This window comes from Mauremys mutica, chromosome 1 (assembly GCF_020497125.1).
Source record: "Mauremys mutica isolate MM-2020 ecotype Southern chromosome 1, ASM2049712v1, whole genome shotgun sequence".
Lineage (NCBI taxonomy): Eukaryota > Metazoa > Chordata > Testudines > Geoemydidae > Mauremys > Mauremys mutica.
The window spans coordinates 202,798,348-202,822,714 of record NC_059072.1 but is presented as its reverse complement, the minus strand read 5'-3'; the positions used below and the strand labels follow the sequence as shown (position 1 = coordinate 202,822,714).

The window sequence follows — 24,367 nt, the reverse complement described above, 5'->3', positions numbered from 1 at the left end:
CCAATGAGGGTAACCAAGATGCTCTGCGCATGATGATGGCTGTCGCCATCGTGCATGCCACTGTGTCCGCCACACTGAGGGATGCCTGAAGCTCTGTTCTAGCAATAAGTTGGCCTTCATTGACGATGGCTTGGAATTGTTTTCTTTTCCCCTCCAGAATTTCCTGAAGGAAATAGTTCATTTTGGTATCATTATCGTGATGGTAGCTAGCAAGTAACGCCATGTAATTGGCCATGCAGAACTGAAGAATTGCTGAAGAGTTAACTTTTCACTGCAACAGGTCCAATCTCTTCCAATCCTTTTCTTGGGATGTGGATCTGCAGGTTCCATTAAAGAATCATTTATGGGCAATGCTATTTTTGTCATGGAAGAAGTGTGTAAGATCTCGAGGAGTTGGTGTTGTGTCTCTGGTACCACTTCAAGAGGAATATTTTGTCTCTGTGCCACCTGCCTGAATAACTCTTGAAAGTGTTTGAAGTCATCTGTAATAGTGAGGGCGGGAGCATTACTGCCTCATCAGAGGAAGAAGAGAAGTTGTGATTGGGGATGTTTCGTGTTCTGTGGTCTCTCCCCTGTCTTCTCCCACCTCCTCTGTCACCTCAGAGGGCTTGAGTAATGACGTAGTTGTGAACTGTATAGGTTTCCTGTGAGAAGTGGGAGGACTGTGGACTTGAGATCTATAGGCTGCCCATGGGTCCCATTGTGACCATTGAATGGGGAATGGCATGGGAGGGCACATCCAGGGGTTAGCGAGACATGGAGGCATGTCCCTGGTGCTCTGTTCTCTGGATATATAATGAGGTTCTGTGCCTGATGGAGAGGAGTGTTCAAATGAAAAAACTGCCTCCTCCATGTCACCCTCATCATCACTTAAAAAAGGTGAAGCATTGGGGGATTCTAGTTGGTTCGGTGCCGAGCAGCAGAGATCCGGGAGCAGAAGAACTTCCATATCTGATGTGTGAATAAGGGGATCAGTGCCATCATATGCAGTACCGTTCCTTCTGCGCCACCACCTTAATTAGAAGTTTGGCCGGTGCTGTCCCTTTGTGTGTAGCCTTCTTTGGTGCTGGCCTTAGCGGGGTTCCACAGTTGGCTCCGATTAGGTTGGTGTCAGAGGATGAGCCATCACAGGTGGTTAAGATTGCAGTACCATGCCCTTTGAATGGGTAATCCATGCCATGGAGGAGGCGGAGGCCACTTTATGCCTGCTACGCAACTCCTTTCTCCTGCCGACAGAGGTCCCTGAGCAGATGGTGCCGGAGGTGTCTGATGTATCAAAGGTGCTCACTCTGGAGGTCAGCTACGTGGGCCGTCATCTTGACAGAGACCATTTCTTTTTCAATGGCTCTCGGCTTGGGGAAGACATGGCCCTTTTCCTCCATTTTATGGAGGAGCTGGCACTTAATTTGTTCATGGACGATGTGCCCGGGGAGTCCCTTGTCATGGGTTGTCCAGGGTCTGAGGTTGGCGTGAGGGATTTCTCCATTAAAATGAGTTTAAGGCAAAAATCACAGTCTCTCCTTGCTCTAGCTTTAAAATTGCTGCATGAGCACACTTTTGTGGTATGTGCAACTCACCAAAGCACTGGACACACAAGGAGCGGCCATTGAGACTGGCATTTCATCCTTGCACAAAGAGCATCTTTTAAAGACTGGGGATTCAGGAATATCTGAAGCATCCCTCGTGAAAAATGGGGGAAAACGGGGAAAACCAACGTGTATTTTTATTTGAACTGCTATCTAACTAGGTTTGACTAACACTAACTATACTAAGTAACACACTGCTAACAAACAACGGTAAGAACTAAGCTAGCTAACTTAATCTAATCTTATTTTATGGTTTTCAGTGATACCACTAACAGACTCCACCTCAAGCCAAGGATAGTTGAGAAGGAACTGAAGGGGTCGGGCCACACGCATGCTAGATGAGCCACCAGCTGCGCCACGAGACTGCTAATGCACACCCGGAACAGACACTGCTACCGATTGACAGCAAATTCAGGATGCACCGTCACCTGAAGTGGAGCACCCACACGGACAGCACTCGAAGAAGAATACTGGCTTATTAAGATTGGGGGGAGCAGTAGATGGGAGATATCCTGATTTTAGTATGGCTTTTTATACAGTCCTACAAGACATTTCCATAAGCCAAACTAGGGAAATGTGAGCTAGATGATATTACTACACAGAGGTGCACAACTGATTAAAAGACAGTACTTAAAGAGTAGTTATCAACTGCTCCATTGTTAAACTGGGAGGGTGTATCTAGTGGGGCCCGGGAGGAGTCAGGCCTGGGTCCAGTGCTAATCAATATTTTCTTTAATGACTTGGATAACGGAAGGGAACGTATGCTTATAAAATCTGTGGATGACATTAATGGGGGGGGAGTTGCTCAAATTTAGGAGAACAGGATTAAAATTCGAAACAACCTTGATAAATCAGAGAATTAGTCTGAAATTAATAAAATGACATTAAATAAAGTGCAAAGTACTAAACTTAGGAAGGAAAAAAAATCAAATATACAGCTACAAAACAGGGAATAACTGGCTAGTCTGTAACACTGCTAGAACTGATGTGTGGGTTATAGTGGATCACAAATTAAATACAAGTCAGTGTGATGCAGTTGCAAAAAAGGCCAGTATCATTCTTAAGGGCATTAAGAGGAGTGTCATATGTAACAGCACAGCTGAGACCTCAGCTGGAGTACTGTATGCAGTTCTGGGTGCCACTCTTTAGGAAAGGTGGACAAATTGGAGACAGTTCAGAGGAGAGCAACAGAAAGATGATAGGTTGAAAAAACCTGACCTATGAGGAAAGGTTAAAAATCTGGGCATATTTAGTCTTCAAAAAAGACAATAGAGGGGACCTTCAAATATATTAAGGGTTGTTATAAAGAGGATGGCGATCAGCTGCTCTTCACATCCACTGAAGATTGCACAAATAGTAATGGGCTTAATCTGCGTCAAGGAAGATTTAGTTAGATACCAGAAAAAACTTTCTAACTATGAGGGTAGTCAAGTTCTACAATAGGCTTCCAAGGAAGGTTGTGGAATACCGGTCATTGGAAGCTTTTAAGAACAAGTTGGACAAAACACCTGCCAGAGATTGTCTAGGTTCACTGGATCATGCCTCAATGCAAGAAGCTGGACTTGATGATCTCTCAAGGTCATTTCCAGCCATACATTTCTCTGATTCTTTGGGAATGTGGACAAAAAAGAGAAAAAGAAGGCTAAAGGAGGTAAGTTGGTCTATGAACAGGCAAGAAAGCAGCAATGGGAAGAGACAAGAAGGAAAAAGATGTATACATCAGTCAAAGGTGAAAACTGTTTAAGATCTGTGTCCCCAATGTTCTTAAGCAGAACCAATAATAATACTAATACCTAGCTCTTACAGAATACTTTTCATCAGTGCACCAAACAGGAAAATGCTTTACAAAGGTGGCAAGTATTATTCTTCCCAGCTTAGAGATGGAGAAACCGAGGCACAAAGACACATGACTTGCCCCAGGTCACACAGCCAGCCAGCAGACAACCTGGGAATAGAACCCAGATCTCTTGAGTCTCAATCCAGTGCTCTGCACATTAGGCCACACTGCCTAGGGTAGCATGCATGGAAAGAGTGCTAACCTCTCAAACACATTTATACGAAAAAACCAATGGCATCCGAACTCACTGTGCTTACAGGAGAGTGAGCACTCTGGATATATATTCTATCGATACACAATCTAGATTTTTTTGTGAAAGCAAGTGGATACTATATTATAGGTAGTACAGATATTAATTTGGTGTCATTAATGTTCCCAGACAAAGTCATGCTTATATCAGTCTTGTTACTTTGATATCAAACCATTTTAAAATCTAAAACCCCAGCCCTCCTCCTTGAATAAAACCCATCTACATCACACTATTTCCTCTTTAAAATCTATAAAGAATTCCATTAAAGGCAAGCATTTTAAGTATCAACCTAATATTAAGATTATATAGAGCAGTTTTAGATATTTAACAGCAATTAAATCCTTATTTCCACTTCTGTACTAAAATCTGTGTCTGCCTGCAGTGAGTGGGAACTGCTGCAGATCATTAAATACTCATTTATCAATGTCTCTCACCAGGCAACACAATGCAGCAGAACAGCACACCGAAACCACTGTGAACCCCAGCAACAGCAGCTAATTAGCATAGCCTACCACTAAAACGACACCATATGATTGGAAGACTTAGTCAGCGAGCTGGCCAATCAAACCAGGTTATGCAAATAGCATACTTTAGTTGCCAGGGTAGAGCTGCTTCCTATTGTCCAATAGGAAAACAAGCAATAAACAAGAAATGAAACTGAGCTTTATCATATTTTCAAGTTGTTAACACTTTCAAGTTTAAAGCAAAATTAGCTACAACCAGAAAGGATTAGAATCATGTTTTACATTTCACCCCCAAAGAAAGGGGTAATACAGTAATGATACCCAAGGATTATTGCTAAGTACTGCATTAGGATTTAAACTTCTCACAGAATAGCCATACTATAAGCATGAAAAAATCTTCAAAGTTCTGAGATTTTTAAAATATCCAATTGCAAAAGGTATCCATACACTTCTAATGGTGAAGAATTTAAACAAAAACATTTTAAATATATAAAGCTGACAACAATTACAACAAGGGAGGAACACAGTTAACTTTATCATGATTTGTTTTTATGAAGATAAGTAGAACATTTATTATAAAAATCATATATACACAGATAAAATAAACTTTAAAAAAATCCCTTTAGTCCCATGCACCAAAGTTCCAGATATTTTGATCATTATGGAGGACGAGCATAAAATAAAATAGGAAGCTACTTTAATATATTACAATACTCCATACATTGAACTCTGTTTCAATTAACACATTAGTGCCTATAAACACTAGAATGCAAGGGAATGGCTAGATTTTCCTCAAATAATCATCATTTACAAAAATTAAAGGATGTAAGTAAAATAAAACTAATGTGTTTCAATATGTATCTATACGAACTAGAACACATTATATATGTATAAATACACAACAGTATTGATCATTAATACTTTCAATAGTTCTAAGAGAATTTTTCACATCGCATACATGTTTCTTCTGAAATTCAGCGTGATTCAGTCCATTTAAAATTAAACATCTATTACAAGACCCCAAAAGACTAACTCAGATTTATTCTCTGAATCATTCTGTCTCCATTTAAAAGCAGAATGAGGCTGCACATCTTAACTTTATAATGTGGCAATGGACGTGATTCTTTAGATGTTTTACCTCATTTTCTACAGATTTGCAGTGAAGTGTTAATGCATTTCACTCACAACAATGGTGATACAACCCCCCTCCCCCATAGTAGCCCCGATTCTTAACAGTGGTGTGTGTTTCTTTCTTATGTGCTTGTGAAAGGTGTCTGACAGCCCTGGAAACTGTTATCTTTTAATCCACAGGCCAGGTACAGCACATGAAGCAGCAGCAATATATGCATCCCAACCTTGTCAGTGAGCCATAATGCTATTCTGTCCATCACCTAGCTGTCAAAGGGTAATGACTTTCAAACACTAGTGGCCCAACCCAGGTCACAGCTGAAGAGGTGACAGGCTCTTTATTTCATTACCAACCCCTATACCACCCAGAATGTTGAGCACTAACCACAATTTGGGAAAGTTTCTGTCAAAAGTTTATCTCCATGATACAATCTGAATATAAATGAAAATTATATGGGATGCTTCACTTGGCAGAACCATGTTCAAAATGAAAGTTGCTAACACTAAATCTAATGAAAATAGTTCTTCTTACATTTTCTCAGGACACATCATCATATTACATTCTCAGTATAAACATGTCACCTAGTAGTTACATTAAAATCATCAGTTTATTCTTTGATTATCTCATTTAAACAGTTAAACTTTTACAGTCTTTCAATTTATGCCCATCTAGTATATTTATTGCACAGACAATTTTGCAGCAGCATTGGCAGAGAGCAGAAGGAAGGCATTATCTGACCATAAGCTTACAAGATTTTCAGCAATCTATTTAGGCCAACACTTTGCAGCACTAATACTTCAACTAGTCTACTCCACTATCTCCTCAGGAGAAGTAAAGCTTTTATCAGTGGTTTAGCTAACTTAGGGTCTCTAACACTGCTGCAACCTCATCTCCATAACTCCAAAGACCAAACATCAATTCCCAATACTTATAATTTTAAATAGTTTACAAGGCAAAATAACACAGATAAGACTGAACATAAGTCACGTGCTGCACAATCATACCCATGTAATATATTAGGTGAATCTTACACTAATAATTCTGTACTGAAACAATGCCCCACAGTTAGCACAGAACTAAAAAAAGACGACCCTGAGAACTTTCTTTGGACAAAATACACACAACAGTAGACAGACAACCTTAGCCTAATGTCTATAAACATAATTAATCCCAAACACGAGACCATTTACTGCTAAAAAGGAAATCCTGTGACTTGTCAATTATACATAATTTAGTGTTCAAAAGTATCCTGAACATCTTCATAAACTTTTTCTTAATCCATAGTACAAACTAGACTTTTTTTCCCCTATATACATCAGTGCCAGCAAGAGAAACAAAATAACTCAAGTCATTTTTCATGTGTAGATACCGAGGCACGAGATATATTTAAACAGTTGATAGAGAAGAACTGGGAAACATCTATCCTATGTATGCACAGCCAGCATGCCAAACTGTTAATGTAAGAGCTAAACAAGAGATGAATACATCATGTGAAGTAGTCTCACATGTTATAAATCATTTAATACCTGACCAAGAAAACAGACTGGCCAGAGGCAGGGGTCTGAAGGAAGTTTTATAGTTCTGAATAATTATGGCAAACATGAAGTGGATTAAAAATACACTTCATTTTAGAATTCAGTTGTAAAATCTGCTTTCTAACAATTACCTTAATTTTCAAGTATCAGAGGAGTAGCTGTGTTAGTCTGGATCTGTAAAAGCAGCAAAGACAGGCCATCCACAGCCTCAGAAACCACCCTGACATTATAATCAAAGAGGCTGATAAAGAAGATGCTGTTGTCATCATGAACAGGTCTGACCACCAAAAGGAGGCCGCCAGGCAACTCTCCAATACAAAATTCTACAGGCCACTTCCCTCAGATCCCACTGAGGAATACACCAAGAAACTGATCCATTTACTCAGGACACTCCCTAAATTAACACCGGAACAAATCAACATACCCTTAGAGCCCCGACCAGGGTTATTCTATCTACTACCCAAGATTCACAAACCCGGAAATCCTGGACGCCCCATCATCTCGGGCATTGGCACTCTCACTGAAGGACTGTCTGGATATGTGGACTCTCTACTCAGACCCTATGCCACCAGCACTCCCAGCTATCTCCGTGACACCACTGATTTCCTGAGGAAACTACAATGCATTGGTGACCTTCCAGAAAACACCATCCTAGCCACCATGGATGTAGAGGCTCTCTACACAAACATCCCACACACTGATGGAATACAAGCTGTCAGGAACAGTATCCCTGATGATGCCACAGCACAACTGGTTGCTGAGCTCTGTGCCTTTATCCTCACACACAACTATTTCAAAATTGATGACAATATATATCTCCAGATCAGTGGCACTGCTATGGGCACCCGCATGGCCCCACAATATGCCAACATTTTTATGGCTGACCTGGAACAACGCTTCCTCAGCTCCCGTCCACTCACGCCCCTTCTCTATCTGCGCTACATTGATGACATCTTCATCATCTGGACCCATGGGAAGGAGACTCTGGAAAAATTCCACCACGATTTCAACAGCTTCCACCCCACCATCAACCTCAGCCTGGACCAATCTACACGGGAGGTCCACTTCCTAGACACCACGGTGCAAATAAGTGATGGTCACATTAACACCACCCTATACCGAAAACCTACCGACCGCTATGCCTACCTTCATGCCTCCAGCTTCCATCCCGGGCACACCACACGATCCATTGTCTACAGCCAAGCACTGAGGTACAACCATATCTGCTCTAATCCCTCAGACAGAGACCAACACGTACAAAATCTCCACCAAGCATTCTCAAAACTACAATACCCACACGAGGAAATAAGGAAACAGATCAACAGAGCCAAACGTGTACCCAGAAGCCTCCTACTGCAAGACAAACCCAAGAAGGAAACCAACAGGACTCCACTGGCCATCACATACAGTCCCCAGCTAAAACCCCTCCAACGCATCATCAGGGATCTACAACCCATCCTGGACAATGATCCCACACTTTCACAGGCCTCGGGTGGCAGGCCAGTCCTTGCCCACAGACAACCTGCCAACCTGAAGCATATTCTCACCAGTAACTGCACACTGCACCATAGTAACTCTAACTCAGGAACCAATCCATGCAACAAACCTCGATGCCAACTCTGCCCACATATCACCAGCGACACCATCATAGGACCTAACCAGATCAGCCACACCATCACCGGTTCATTCACCTGCATGTCCACCAATGTAATATACGCCATCATATGCCAGCTATGCCCCTCTGCTATGTACATCAGCCAAACTGGACAGTCTCTACGGAAAAGGATAAACAGACACAAATCAGATATTAGGAATGGCAACATACAAAAACCTGTAGGAGAACACTTCAACCTCCCTGGCTACACAATAGCAGATCTTAAGGTGGCCATCCTGCAGCAAAAAAACTTCAGGACCAGACTTGAAAGAGAAACTGCTCTGCTTCAGTTCATCTGCAAATTTGACACCATCAGCTCAGGATTAAACAAAGACTGTGAATGGCTTGCCAACTACAAAACCAGTTTCTCCTCTCTTGGTTTTCACACCTCAGCTGCTAGAAGAGGGCCTCATCCTCCCTGATTGAACTAACCTCATTATCTCTAGCCTGCTTCTTGCTTGCTTATATATACCTGCCCCTGGAAATTTCCACTACATGCATCCGACGAAGTGGGTATTCACCCACGAAAGCTCATGCTCCAAAACGTCTGTTAATCTATAAGGTGCCACAGACTCTTTGCTGCTTTTACAGAGATAACATGCTTCTTAACAGCAAAAATGTTTTTAAATAAATAAATACATAGAGGTGAGAAATAACAGACCTCAAGCCTACTGTCCCTTTGTGTACACCGAGTCAATCCCCTACCTCTTTCTAAAAGTGCAAAATCTCAAAAAAGTTCAATGAATAGAAGATTGCTGGGGGCGGAATAGATCTGGACAAGGAGAAGAAGTCTGGAGATAAATGTGAGAAGGGATGGATAGGCAGTAGAAACAAATATGAAACAGTTTGAGCAGCATATTCCAGAAGTCTTGAGGTCTTTCTGAGTGTAGCCTTTATTGATCTGAGATCTACCATACCATTCTCTCACTAGAAAGGAAAACCTATAATGGCAGCAGGCTGTAAAAGAGACCGAGTTTGGGACTATTTTAATGAAGTTCCTCTACCTGTGGATAAGACAGGCATGCGTGCAAAATCAAACAGTGCAACAAAGAAATGCAAGGCCCTGTTGCCCGAATGAAACAACATCATGAGAAGTGTTCCTTCTCAGGAGGAAGCTGCGTTGAAGATGACGAAAGGAACATGCCTGAACATGCAGGATCTTCAGGTTGGTAAACTTTTTTATTTCATACTTCTTTCTTAAGGACTGCCTGTCTTCCTTCTGGACTATTCTTGAATTTTCATGTTTGAACAAAAAATATAGTTGTTACTCTATGATAGTGTTTCCCAAACTTGGGACACCGCTTGTGTAGGAAAAGCTCCTGGCGGACCGGGATGGTTTGTTTACCTGCCGCATCCCAGGTCTGGCCGATTGCGGCTCCCACTGGCAGCGATTCGCTGCTCCAGGCCAATGGAAGCTGCTGGAAGCGGCGGCCAGTATTTCCCTCGGCCCGCGCTGCCTCCAGCAGCTCCCATTGGCCTGGAGCAGCGAATCGCGGCCAGTGGGAACCACAATTGGCCAGACCTGGGATGCGGCGGGTAAACAAACCGGCCCGGCCCGCCAGGGGCTTTCCCCTACACAAGCGGCGTCCCAAGTTTGGGAAACACTGCTCTATGATACGCTAAGATGTGAAAACATTATCATTTTCTGTATGACTGAGAACCCACACTTCATTAACATGGTTCAGTCATTAAGACCAGGATACAGTGCACCCAACAGAACAGATGTTGCAGGCAAATTGCTGGATAAAGTATATGAAAGAGAAATTGAGCAGTGTGCAAAAGGTCTAGCAGGTAAAATTTTTAACCTGAGTCTTGATTTGTGGAGCACTGTCCACAATGATCCTGTTGTATGTGCTTGCGTGACAACAGAAGAAGGGAATGTCTTCCTTACAGAAACAATTGATACATCAGGAAATGCACACACAGCAGAATACTTAGAAGAAGTAGCAGTAAAAGCTATAACAAACTGTGAAAAAAAATTCAAATATCTAGTACGCAGCTTGGTCACAGACTTTGCAGCAAATGTATCCAAGCTGAGAAGAAATTATTTAGACGAGAGCCCCAAGCTAATAACATACGGTTGCAGTGCTCATTTGATGCACCTCCTAGCTAAAGATTTCAGTTTTCCAGAAATAAAGGTTAACGTTGTTGAAATTGCAAAATACTTCTGTAACAACCACTTTGCAACAGTTGCTCTGAAAAAAGTGGGAAGAACCAAGCTAACTCTCCCAGAGGATGTGTGATGAAATTCAGTAGTCGACTGTTTTGAGCGCTATTATCAAGAACTGGCCTAATCTGATGACAGTTTGTGAAGAAGATCATGAAAAAATAGATGGCATGTCAAAGCCAAAGTTCTCAACATTGGGTTTAAGAGAAATGTTGAACACATGCTGTGTACCCTGAAACTTATTTCTCTAGTCTTGAACAAAATGCAGGGAAATAGCTGTTTTATTGCTGAGGCTGTTGAAATTTGGAAGGAACTGAGTGAGATCTTAAAAAGAGAAATATGCAATGACCGAGTTGAATTACAAGCATTAAAAAAGTAAATGGGGCAAGCACTAATTCTCCAGTTCATCTTCTTGCAAATAGTCTCAATACTCAGTATCAGGGCCAAGCCTTAACTGCTGAAGAAGAGGAGTTGGCTATGATATGGACATCCAGCAATCATTCCTTCACAGTGCCAACTACAATAAACTTCAGAGCTAAGGGTGAACCATTCAAGAAATATGTTTGCTGATGATGTTTTAAAGAAAGTCACACCCGTAAACTGGTGGAAGTCACTTAAGCACTTGGATTCAGAGACTGTTGAAGTGATAGTCTCACTTAACAGCAGTAGCTTCTTCTGATGGTGTAGAAAGAATATTTTCTTCCTTTGGACTAATTCATTCCAAATTGAGAAATCATTTGGGACCTGAAAAAGCAGAAAAGCTTGTTTTTCTTTTCAGATTATGAACAAACAAGAAAAGGAATGGGAAGACGACTGAGTAAGCTGCAGAAGCCAATATTGTAAGTTTCTCATGTTGACCTGGATGACATAGTATATTTAATTTTTGTTTTATTTTGCTTTTTTAAATATTTCATTTAACTGTTTTAGTTAAAAACAATTTTAACAAAAACAAACCTGATTTTAAAAAATTTGAATGTTTAACTAAATTCAAAAATTCATATGCTTGTTTTGTTAAAATATTATATGTTTGCTGTTGAAGAAAAAAGTCCAGAATACATAATGTTGTTGTTTTAGTTAGACATTTAAATTGTTTTATTTGTCTGGTGATGTTCTCCTCCTAATACAGCATGGCAAGAAAATCCTCCAAATATTAATAATTAACCTGTTGAACTGGAGATATTTATGAAGTCATTGGGAGGTGAACTATCTGCTTCATTTACCTTTGGTAAATGAAATAACCAAACAATCATTCATTTTCTGATATAGCTGTAAAACTAATCTGAAAAGTTTTCAAAATAAATCACTTAAACCTATAGTGTGTACCTTCTCAATATGAAACCTACATCTATCTCTGAGTTGTGAAGAATATGTATTAAGGTTATAAAAAACAACAAAAATGCATTTTTATGCAGATATCCATCATTAAATCAAGTCTTCCCAACTAGTGATTTAAATCATATCCACCCTGCTGCAAATCCTCCTAGTGGAGACGCAACTCTGATCAGCAAACCCTTTCTAGTGCAGACAAGGCCTTAGTATGGTTGACTTCAAACAAACAGAAATTAAAGATTAAGAATAGGTGTGTAAAGATAAGAGCAATTTATTTGAATTTGGTGAATATTTGTGCTTTTATATATAAGCAAATAAAACTGGAACAGGCTTAAAAAAATTCAGACTATTTACACACACCTATCCTGTGTATCTACCAAAACCATACTTAAAGCTATTTAAAATATTTTTTTCCTATTTTCATAAAATTAGTCCACTTGAGAGAAGAAGCCAAGTATTTCTTTAACAAAATGACATAGTTTGGCAGTGGTATTTAACCTAAATCAGAAGCGTCTCAGTTCAGCTTTTAGTTCCTGACACTCTACACTTGGACTTCCTGAAATCATTAAACAACCTCATCCCTGTTAATAAATTGCACTGTTTCCTATCTACTTGATCCACCTCATTAGAGAAAACTCAAACTGAAATCTGAAATAGGAAAACTTAGTTTGTGCATGTTTATTTGCCCAAAGTAGCAATAGGATTCTTTAACATACAATACAATGTAAAAAAGGGTATATTACTTAACTGCAACTGTGTCATGAAAACAGTATTATGACCCAGAAATAAATATATATACACATGCACATTTATATATAGTGACAAAGCTTTGTCCTTCTCTCCGTGGGTCCCGCGTTTCCTGGCGGATTTCGCTAGCCTCAGAGGCTCACTGTGACCCTCCACGTAGCCCTTCTCTCTTTAGAGGCAAGGGTCACAGCCTACTGAGCTGTTTTCATCATAAGCCAGCAAGGGAGGTGAGCAGAAGCTACCCTCCCTTGCACAGTCTCTGTTGTCTCCCGGTCTGAGTGATTAACCAGGGGGACAAAGGGGAAAGCCCAGCCCCGCCCTGTACTCCGGGCTCCAGCCCAGGGACCCTAATAGTAGCAGCTATGGTAGCTGACTTTTTAGAAACAGGACATGTACAATTCCCTGGGCTACTTCCCCACAGCAGCCCCCACTTCCTCCAGATCCACTTCACCCTTACCTCAGGCCGGCCTTCCTCGTGCCTGATATGGTGCGTACTGCTCAGCCTCTCCAACAGCACAGCTCCTGACAAGCGCACCCACCTGACTAACTGGGAGGCTTTTAAGTAGTTTCAGCCAGCCCCTGATTGGCTTCAGGTGTCTCAATCAACCTAGCATCATCCCTGCCCTCTGGAAAGATCTTAATTGGTCCTAGGTGTCTTAATTGATCTGGAGCAACTGCCATTTTCTTATCCTGGTAACAGGGATTTGTTTAACCTGTGGCTAATATATCTGTCTCCCATTACTTTACTACAGCCATCTGGCCTTGCCTCGTCACAACACACACACACTTTTATTTTCAAAGTATTATACTTCATATATCTCGACATCTGTATGTTCTCATGTTTCTGGTCTACAATCGAAGCAGTCTGTACTCCAGAAATTGTTGAAATTCCTTTACTCACATCTGAGATTTCCTGGAAATGATAGTTTAAGTTTTAGAGCTGTGCCAATTCTTTACAACAAATCTTAAACTTACCCTAGATTTAAGATTCACCGCTTCTTTAAACCTCAGCCCATGGTCACAAGAATTTCAGAAACCTGGGCAGAGACTCATGTTTAGCTTTATGTGGCCCACTCTGTACTGATCTATCTGCATCTGTTCCCCCTTTCCACAAATAAGCCCAACAATCCTCATCTCCCTTTCCACTAGAAATTTTGTGGGGAAAGAATAAAGCCACGGGCTTTTTTCCACATTGCCCTGCTTCAATAATCATTTAGTGTTCCCCCTCCCAGTTTTTAATAGGGCATTGTATACCTGCTCCCTGCCGCCCAAAGCAAGTTATTCAGAGCAGCCTGTTTGCTGCTTCTGCGGCACTACTGTGGGAGAAGGGGAGAAGAGAAATAGGTACATCCTGTCCACCATAAGATTCTTTCAGAGATACGAAACTGAGATCGTTACCAAGAGACTTGATTTGAAGGAAGAGGAGCCGGGGTGAAAACAGCCATTCTGCCACTCCTTTCAGGGTGGCTGAAAGATAAGGTAGATGCAGAGGAGCCTCCTGGACCCAGTGCTATAGCAAGGGGGTTTTCAGGCAGAGGAGGGACCTTAATGTAAGGAAGGAGATTAAAAAGCTTGTTTGAAGGAAAGGCATTGAAGGGATTATGTGGTACTAAGTACAAAACAGCTATGCAACTCTTTAGGGTTAAATTTACTAACTTGTGAACTGAACCTCACAAGTTCAGTATGAAAACTTGACATGAATTGAAGCCTGCAGGCTTAGCTCTACTCTAATAAATATCTCATCTACATTACAAATAACTGTGTCATGGGACTCAGTTACAACATAATTTCAGTTTGTGATACAAATAGAATATTAGCCATATTATAACCAGGTCAGGAGACAATCACATTGTAAACGTGTCTGCAACATGGTTATATTTGTAGTGTAAAGGAGCCATAGTCCCCGCAAACAACTTGTTTCATCTAGAATCTAAATATTACAGCCTAACTAACATTACTAGAACTGTTACTAGATCTCAGTTGTATATTCTAAAAATGTAATATACTAAGCAATATACAAATCTCGCAAACATGAGATCCTGAAAAGCTAGCATGAAACTTGTTCACAAACATTCCCCACCCCACAAAAAACCTTTGTATTAAAATAGGAGTTTATCCTGAAAGAGGGAGCAAAGAGGAGATCTAGACCAGCATAAGAGATCTCAGTGAAAACACAGGTAAGGAGAATTTCCTTCTCTTCCATCTATGCCAATACAATCATTTCGGACCTCCCAAATCAGTGTAGTGCCAAGCTTGCCTACAACACAGATGCTGAATAACATATACCAGCTGATAACTGAACGTAAATCTGTGGTGTTCAGAGAAAATAAATAGCGTAGAATATGTAACCCAGGAAGCTTGGCATATACATCTCCAATAACAATGAATACACCTTCTCAGACCATGACAGTTAACTTTCCAGTACAGTGGACTTTGTCTGCAGAGAGGCAAGGTTTCAGACTTGACACTTTATCCATTTGGAAAGAATTGATTTGGATGATGCACGACTTCACCACCAAAACCTTTCTTTATTTTCCTTCTAGGGCCCTCGTGGAGGATAGACAGATGTCCCACAAGTCTCAATTCTTTGGCCATTCAAGAGATTAGCAGCATTCTCTTAAAAGTGAGAGGGGCCTCTTGAACTTCTTGAAGGATCTGTTGAACTTCTTGGGAACAGTCAAAATCAGAAATCAGCAACATTGCCACACCCCAACCAGACCAAGAGAATTTGGATTCAGATGAAAAACTGGATCCTGGCCTTGAGACAGGAGATCCAGAGTACAGGTAATGGACTTAGGTTTCAATGAAAGCAATGGAGGTGAGAGACGCAACCAGCCCAAGAACAACTTACTAGCCTGGATACGATTTTGTCACAGTAAAATTATATATAATTCACAACACAGAGTTTAAAAAAAAAAAAAAAAAAAAAGAAGAAGAAGAAGAAGAAGAATTTCACACCATGATTATGGCAACCTTCTGGACCCTGCTGTTGAGGATTAGCAGTTCATTAGTTCACTTTGACATAGTCCCCTTGCAAAGGGGACTAAATCAAAGCAAACTAATGAACTGCTAATGTGCAGCAGCGGGGTCCATATAAATGGCAACATTCACAGTTCTGGGACCCTGGTGACCTTTCATTGCCGAGTTGAAATAAATGGCCAAATACATGGGTTCCATGAGAAGTGGTGACCACCATGATATAACTGTATCACATGAACTTTGTCCTCTGTTTTCTAAAAGGACCTTTGGTAGCAGGTGTGCCAAAGGCAGGTGCATATCAACTTACTTCAGTATAGAAGAGAACATCTATCAAGGAACTAGAATCTTTGCACCTCTAAAGCAAAACTGAAGGCTTGTGTCTCCTTTGTGACAAAATCTGTGATTGATTGACTAATGTCTTTTAAAGATTATTTGTGTAAAACAATGTAGTTTCTGACTTCTAAATCTGTTGATAGAAAATGAAGGGTCAGAGGTATGACCAGATATCTGACAACCATTCGCAAAACCACACAATGTCCTAGTAAGACAGAAAAGAATGAATGCAACCCTACCATCTGATATAATATGCAGCCACAGTGGTGCCCATCAAGACTTATCCAGCAATACATGATTTGGAGAAAGAAAAGCTCAAAATGAAAGCATGAAAATTGAACTGCTCTCAGCTCTAAAGACATTTATATGAAGTTTTGACTATGGTTTTTAAGAGACCTAGGATTGTTCATTGGGGTCTCTCCAGCCTATGACCAAGGCATCTGTCACAGCTACAATTGATCAGGAAGGACTGAATGGTACTTTCTGGATTTTTTTTTCCTGGTACTATCTACCCCAGTAGAGAACCTTGGATAGTTCAAAGCACAGTAAAAGTGGACTGTATATTGTCCTCTTGATTTTGATATACTGTCCAAGAAGTACCCTGCAGAAGTTTCTATCCTGACTCTGGTAAACAATATCACTTAAGTGCAAGAAGCCATGTAAATCTCAAAAATCGAATGATCCATATGGCTTTCAATGAAGTCCTTCAGAGGCACTGACATCCCTTGACATTTGTCTCTTTGGCAGACTTCAGAACAGTCCCTATAAACACCACAGTCTAAGTTTATGCAAAAAAGAAGGCTTTTCTCAGTTTCTCCTCAAACCCAAAGCCTCAAACTACATCCACTATCTATAGGACACAATGAACTCCTCAAAGATTTGCTCTCATTCACCTTTCAACCAGTGATTCACGTAATGTAGATACGTCAACATCTTAAGTGTACAGACACTACATCTAGACATTTAATGAAGAATTTGGGAGCTGTAAAAGCACCAAAAGGAAGCACTTTGTACTGGTAATTCTGAACTACAGGTATTTTTGCTGGACTGGCCAATAAATACATGAAAATATAACACCACTGGGTAGAAAGGCACAAACCAGTCTCTTAGCTTTCAGAAAGGATTATATGAACCTTCATTTAACTCTAGATATAGAAAAATTAGTTGTTCCTAGAAATGAGTGGAAAAAATAAAATGCCTTCTTATGATGCTGCTGCAGATTCTATATTGCTCACGTTTAGAAGACAGAGGCTTCTCTTTCCTTCTTAAAAAAGGGATCCCCAAAAAAGGACTGGGTATGGCAGCACAGAGTAAACTGAACAGAAAATACCTTCTGGATACATATTAGTTACATGTATTTCTAAGACTCATTTGTCTGACATAACTCTCCTTCTGGCATGCAGTGAAGAAAAGGTAATCCCCAGAGATGAACAGAAAAGGCTAGGTATCCACTAGGAAAGGTTTGAGTCCCTCAAGAAACCCAACAAAATTGTTCTCTCGTAGGAGGAGACAAAGAGAAAATAGGAGCTGCCAATAACGCCTTCTGTTTTAAACCTTTTCCTATCTAAGAAAAAAGGAAGCTAGTTTCTGTGCTGATCTATGGCTAAGGAAAAATTCTATTTTAAAAATTTAATGGGCATCTATTTTCTCTTAGATGAAGACCCAGGGCTTATTTACAGCACAGGCAATACAGCTGCACAACTGAGGTGCTGCAGGTTTGCCACTGTAGTGCCATAAACACTTGCTACAATGATGGGGGAGGACCCAAAAGGGGTGTTTTCCATTGCTATAGTTAATCCACCTACTAGAGAGGCGGTAGCTATAGAAGAATTCTTCCACTGACCTTGAGGTGTCTATACCAGAGCTTAGGTTGGCTTAACTACTTCTCTCAGGGGTGTGAGTTTTTGATGTCCCTAAGCAATGTAGCTAGGTGAAGACCAGGCCTAAGTCCAAAATTTTCAGACTTCAGTGTCTTGGTATCATGGGGAGCCACCGGTGCCCAGTACCTTTGAATAAATCAGGCAACTTTTATTCAAGTACTTAAATACAGATTTAGGAGTCTAACATCAGGCATAAAGGTTTTTAAAACTCTAACCCAAGATTCAAAGATTATAGTACACATCTAGTTTTGAAGTCCAGGTTCTCATTTGTTGAGTAGAATACAACTGGATCCCTGAAAGACAGAATTCCACTTTCAACTAGGCTTCCTCTTCTGCCGTGATGTGCAACTCTTCACTACTGTTGCCCTGGAACAGGCCACTATGTTCGATTCATATCTGACTGCATTCTGTCCACCACCGACAAGAGACTGAGATTTCCTTCCTGGCCTCTATCAGTCTATCCCAAGAAAAAAATATTTCATCTGTGGGTCTGCGAACCATGGGTCTGTTGGTATGTTCACACCAGCACCCAACAGCTCTGGCAAAGTGAGGAACAACAGCCTACGAGCCCGATGAGTTCAAAAATCACAGAACGTCCTGCCCCTGGAGATCAAGCCGGGCAGAGTCTACCATGTTCCTTGATTGGTCCAGATATGCTATTTAAGGCCTAAGGAAAACACCCAGAGGCTATCTGTACAACCAGTGCACTCCCAATACCTGCCATGCTCCTAGTTCCAGATCCTGTTACCTTACCTCCCTCCTGACATCTCACCCTGCCTCTGTTCCACTAACCCTACTTCAGCTGACTCATTTGGCTCTCATTCCATACAGCTCATTGACCTCAACTCCAACTTACCTACAGTGTGACATTGGTACAGACTGCTGCTTCAGGTCTTTGCCCTCTAAACTAAACTCAGACCACATTCTTAGGTCCCCTCCAACTCAGGCCCCAACCTCAGCCCACACCCCCATAGCCAGGGTCCTCACACAATGCTTGTTCATTAGCTACATATAACTAACACTGTCAATAGGCATACCTTTCACCCAAGGTTTAAACTAGCATAAATGGTGGATTCTCTGTAACTTGAAGTCTTACAAGCATGATTTGAGGACTTCAGTAACTCAGCCAAAGGTTATGAGTCTGTTACAGGAATGGGCTGGTGAGGTTTTGTAGCCTGCAATGTCCAGATGGGTCAAACTAGATGATCCTGATGGTCCCTTCTGGCCTTGTAGTCTATGAGAAGAAGTCGGACAATCTCAACTGGTGTTTCCAGGGTGTCAGACATCCTCCTGGGAAGTTCTTCAAAGATCCAGTAACCTACAGGCTGGTTTAGAACAACCATCGTCACTGCCTCAATTAGGTGAAGAGGATGAGAGAGTTGTTGGCACAGGTTGGCCTTCAGTTTTGTGAAAGTCCTTCTACTCGCTCTCTGCATCAGGTGCATGAGGTGCCAGCTGAGTGTGGTGACCATCTTGAGGTCTACAAGGGCAGGGTGACCTTGCTCTAGTTGTCTGAGAGGCAATGGGAACCCATTCCCCACCCCAGGGCCCAGAAGGGGCCTGACTGCATGGGATTCTGGAAAAGTGGGGTTCAGACCACAATAGGTACCCATGCAGGGTACTGCTCATGGTTGTTCCCAAAGGAAGCCTTACAGGGACAGTCTCTGAATGCCCTTTCAGACAGCCTAGAGTTGCATGGGTCTAGGGACTAAGGTAGACGTATCACACTGGTCCTCCGAGGCAGAGAAGAAAGAATATACTACCCTCCATGGGTGGTGTAGATCTCTCAAAAATTTGAAAGTAACCAGCAGCTCCTGTGCTGGAAGTGCTGATACTAGCGCAGAAAGTTTCTTAGTGGAGGACAACAATGGAGGGGCAGGTTGGTCCTATGCTAAATCTACTAGTAACATGAACCACATTGGTACCACAAAGAGGCTCCGGGGCAAAGACTCAGGAAGTATGGTCGGTACCACAGAGCAGAAGTCAGTGCCAAGGTTTTCAGTATTGAAGGCAAACTATCAGTCAGATCACACTTTTCTGGTGCCAGGGCTTACAGTATTGGTGCCAGGAGGTCCAAAGAGCACTTCTATTCTGTTGGTTTCAGTGCAGAGGCTGGTCAATGGCTGCTTGGTGCTGAGGCATCAGCAGGACCTGATCTGGGCCTCAAACTGCCTCCTAGGCTGGATGTGCTCGGATCCAGAGAGGGAGGATCTCCTTCTCTAATCACCTCAAGAGTGATGCTCCTTCCATCCTCTCTCATCAAAGGGTTGGGCTGAAGAGATGAAGGAGGTACTGACCAACTCATAGCACACAAATGGAACTTCTTCAACCCCAAATGGGCTCTGGAAGCCACAGTAGACAGATGGCTTAACTGGGGAGCTCTGAGAGGTGGTCTGGTAAAAAACAGTCTTCTTGCCTTCCAGTGCCAAGAAAGTCCTCACTGAGCTTTTGAAGAAGAAAAGCTTGAGTCAAGACACCCAAGGCACTTCTTTCCGAAAAGCAGCTATAGAGCACTTTCATGATATGTGCACTTGCCCCAGACAAAAGAGGCACTTGGAGTCTCCATCCCTGATGGGGATCCTTCCACTGAAAGAGGGGAAGACCTTTAATCCAGGGGATTTGTCTCCACCATGGACAGGCAGGTCCTGGTGTCAAAGGCAGGACATGGACTCGAAGACCCTAAAATCAATTTTTTGAAGTCAATGGACTAAAAGAATAAAACTTTAACTATCTATCTTGAAAGAAAAAAGTGTACAGCATACACAGATGCAGACATTATAGATGTTCTGTATCACAGCCATGAGCAGTAAGAAAGAACTAGAGAGTGGTTGCTGTCGCACTGCTCTTTTACCCTCAGCTTCAGGGTGACCGGAGGGCTCATAGGTGCAGCATGGCCCCAGAAGAAACTTTTATTCAAAAAGTCTCTGATCTCATTCAGATGTGTACAAGAAGCAGAATACTCGTGGACAATCATTCAAAGAACAGATGATTTACAAAAATTGAAACAGCAATGTTAGATCTTGCTGTTCATAATATAGCACAACAGTTACCCTCTTTTAAAACAGGTGCAGTGTATAAACATTTATGTATTACATTTAATAAAATTAGCCGTTAAAATACTATGTCAGAAACAATCACCTACAGAAGGCACAGTCCAACCCTACATAGTCTTTTTTTTTTTTTTACTATAACAAAACCAACACCCAAATATTTTACAAATCTGTAATTCCAGCTCTGTACTCTATTTCCCAAAATGTTTGTGTTCTCCAAATAATTTTAATAAGCAATCTGACACACACACACACAAAACCACACCACCTCTGTAGATCAACAACATTGTAATACAATGTCAGAAGGAGCACTACTTTGGCTTTGTTCCCTTTCCAGTGAGCAGTATTTTACAACTGTAGACTGAAGTAAGATATAGTATTATTACACTATCAACTTCAGAATTAGCAGTTTTAAAATGTAACATACAGCAGCTCAGAATCCTCCAGTCCTCAACATTTTAAACATCTATCATTCCACAGCTTATCTCATGATGCACTCAAAATAACTTCACTCTGAATATAGGATGCTCAACATACATAAAAATATGCAATTTATCCACTTTGATCTCTGTCCTAACTATATAGGTGGTTCTGAGATTAAGGAGTTAAAACTGTTGCACAGTAACAAAAACGAAAAAAAAATCCATGACACATATTTCCTTATTAAACATGGCCACAGATTTCGATCCACACACGTAAGTATTTGAATTTCACCAAACATGATAACTATCCCATCTCCATGCTGTCACCATCAGCATGGTATGATCTCCCAAACATGCTTATTCACCAAAGTGCTTGTGGTAGCCTTAAAACAGGAGTGGATTCTCAATACTGTTTTTGGATATCCTTATGAGAGCGCTTAGGCTGGGGTATACCACAAAATATTGCTGGCATAGTTATGTTGCTTAAGAATGCGAGAATGTAAAACTAATTGCAACCAAGCAGTTACACTCCTGCTCCAATCCAATCCAAGGAATCTACTTGCTTCATTTGTTTGTTTTTTTCATTATGTATCCCATTTTGTGGGATTTGAGGCTTGGCCATAGTAATACCCTTCAGGTTGAAACAAAATATACAACGTTTTGAGAGATCCACGTAGCCCAAAAAAAATAAAAAAAAAATAAAAAAAAAGTGTAAGATGTCTAAAAAGGTTTTGAAATAATTTTTTTTTAATCATACTGATTTTAGAACTTCCAAATTAAAAAAAAAGCACAAAAACAAAGCATCAGCTTTAAGAACGGCTGTATATTGCAAACTGTTGAGGGCTACCATCAACTCTTGTGAAACCCTTACAAAATCTAGGTCCAATGCTGAGAGTTAAAGATGAAGTAGTGTTAACTATTTCCTTGCTTAAAATAGTTTGTCAGATGCATACTTTTTGTTTTGTTTTTTACATAGTGATCAAAAATAATATATTATTTTAACATTAAAATGTATATACAAATATTATACAACTGGAAATCTGTAACCGAGAAAGGTATGAAAGGAAAAATATTAACAGAGACAAGGAGACTTAAAATAAAGCAATATGCTTTCCGAGCACTTTGACTGCCTGGCCATCTATTTAGAGAAAACTGGAAAAGAATCTACATTCAGGAAAACGGTTTTCCTATTGGACATTTCAAACTATAATTTCTAGACAGTAATCTCCAAAAGATCAAAGATGCTTCAATGATTTCTACTCCTTTTGTAAATATGTTTTATGAAGGTTGTAATGATGCAGTTTTGGGGGATAGGAAAAAAATCCAAAGAAAGAATAGAACATCAGAATAACAATGTAGATCTTTCTTTCTACAGGAATTTCAAAACTAGGATCACCTGTATGCATCGTCTTCTTTCAAGTCTCATATCATCCTGTGGGGGTGGGTGACAGGGGAGAGTCCAGCAGCAAAACAATACTGTAAAATGAAGAAAAATAAATTAGAACAAGAGGCAAAAATACAAGATGCAATTACCCTGATAGATCCTTTATTAGAAATGGATTAAGACTTTAAAATCTTTGGGGACGGAACAGTCTTTTTGCTATGTGTACAACGGGGCCCTAGTCACTGGTCATGGCCTCTAGGTGCTAGTGCAGAACACACACAACTTCAAAGAAATTGTATATTTAGATGGAAGGAAGAAGTGCCTAGCAGTTACTGTATAAAAGACTAGAAATCAGGAGACCTGGGTTCTATTCCCAACTGTAAGTGACAAATCAGACAGTGCCCAACTTTCAGAGATGCTGCTCACCGTCCATTTCCCACCTCTAATTCAGCACCACTGAATAATCAGACCGTTAGCTAATCTGTGCCTCAGTGGGAATACTTACCCTCCTTGGCAACACTCTTAGATATCTTTGGATGTTAAGTGTTATATAAGCCTACAATCATATTGTAAAACTAATATATAATGTTGAAATTCTGTATGACTTTATTGAATCACCACTACAGAAAGCTCACAGACACACCTAGCATAAGGAGGGGTCTCTCTCATATAGTCCAGCTTTTCTGCTTGATCTTGCATGATAAATGATCTAATTCAGCATCATTTCTAAATATTAATATATTGTCAGAACCAAAGAATTATGACTTCACAACACGATTAAGCAGAAAGAAAAGGTGAGCTGTTAGGAAGAAAGCTGTTACTGCAAGAAAAATAAAGAGCGGAAATAACCAGAAATTCTTTTGTAAGAATGGCCGATTTTCAAAACATGCTCCAATATATGTGGCCTTTACTTACTATGCAACTCATGCAAAATATCAAAATACTTAAGAACTCAGTATTTTAGATGACATTCTTTTGAATTACTAAACAGGTTAATTGTTTTGATATGCAAAATCTGTGTTATTCAGATTCAGTGTAAGCAAGTTTACCTCTATTCTACGCTGCATCCTCTGAGAACACCAAGTCAGTATTCAAGCACTTCCTCGGATACAAATTTTGAAAATTAATAACTAATCACTCTTATTAAGAAAACTAAGCCTACTGAACGTTGTCTCATCATAACTTATGCCACTACCACTTGTTCAGTTTTCAAGCATGGAACTACATTTTTAGTCTCTTTATAAACTCTCTTGGTGTACAAGTGGAAACATACTCATGCATTTCCTACATATAAAGTCCACTTTTCAGCACTTCTTACAGCAAAAGTTTTGTGCAACTTAAAATCATTCAGAGGCATTCAACAAAATGGCAAATTCAGCTTACGGCTGCGCCCAAGTTCTTAAAGCAGAGAAAAAGTGGGCCAGTGAGAGGTACTGAAAAGTGTAGTGGCTATGTGAGAGCTGCATATTACAATAATGACAAAAGAGAAACTTGTGTTCTGAAGGATAGAGCTGGGTGGCAAACTGGCACAAGTCTGACACTGAATAGTTTCTTTTCATAAAGACTAGTGAGGATGAGACACACAAATGGACTTGTATGCAATGTTCACCACCATGGCACA

The 24,367-nt window shown here is 40.7% G+C and overlaps 1 protein-coding gene across 1 annotated transcript in view; it reads right to left on the bottom strand.

The window, feature by feature from the left end:
• DYRK1A (dual specificity tyrosine phosphorylation regulated kinase 1A) overlaps positions 1-24,367 on the bottom strand; it is a 139,462-nt gene that overhangs the window by 69,447 nt on the left and 45,648 nt on the right. Inside the window, exon 2 of the mRNA XM_045002459.1 lies at positions 22,759-22,838. Coding sequence (XP_044858394.1) covers positions 22,759-22,768 — 10 coding nt within the window. The 5' untranslated portion in view covers positions 22,769-22,838. The remainder of the gene's footprint in view (positions 1-22,758; positions 22,839-24,367) is intronic.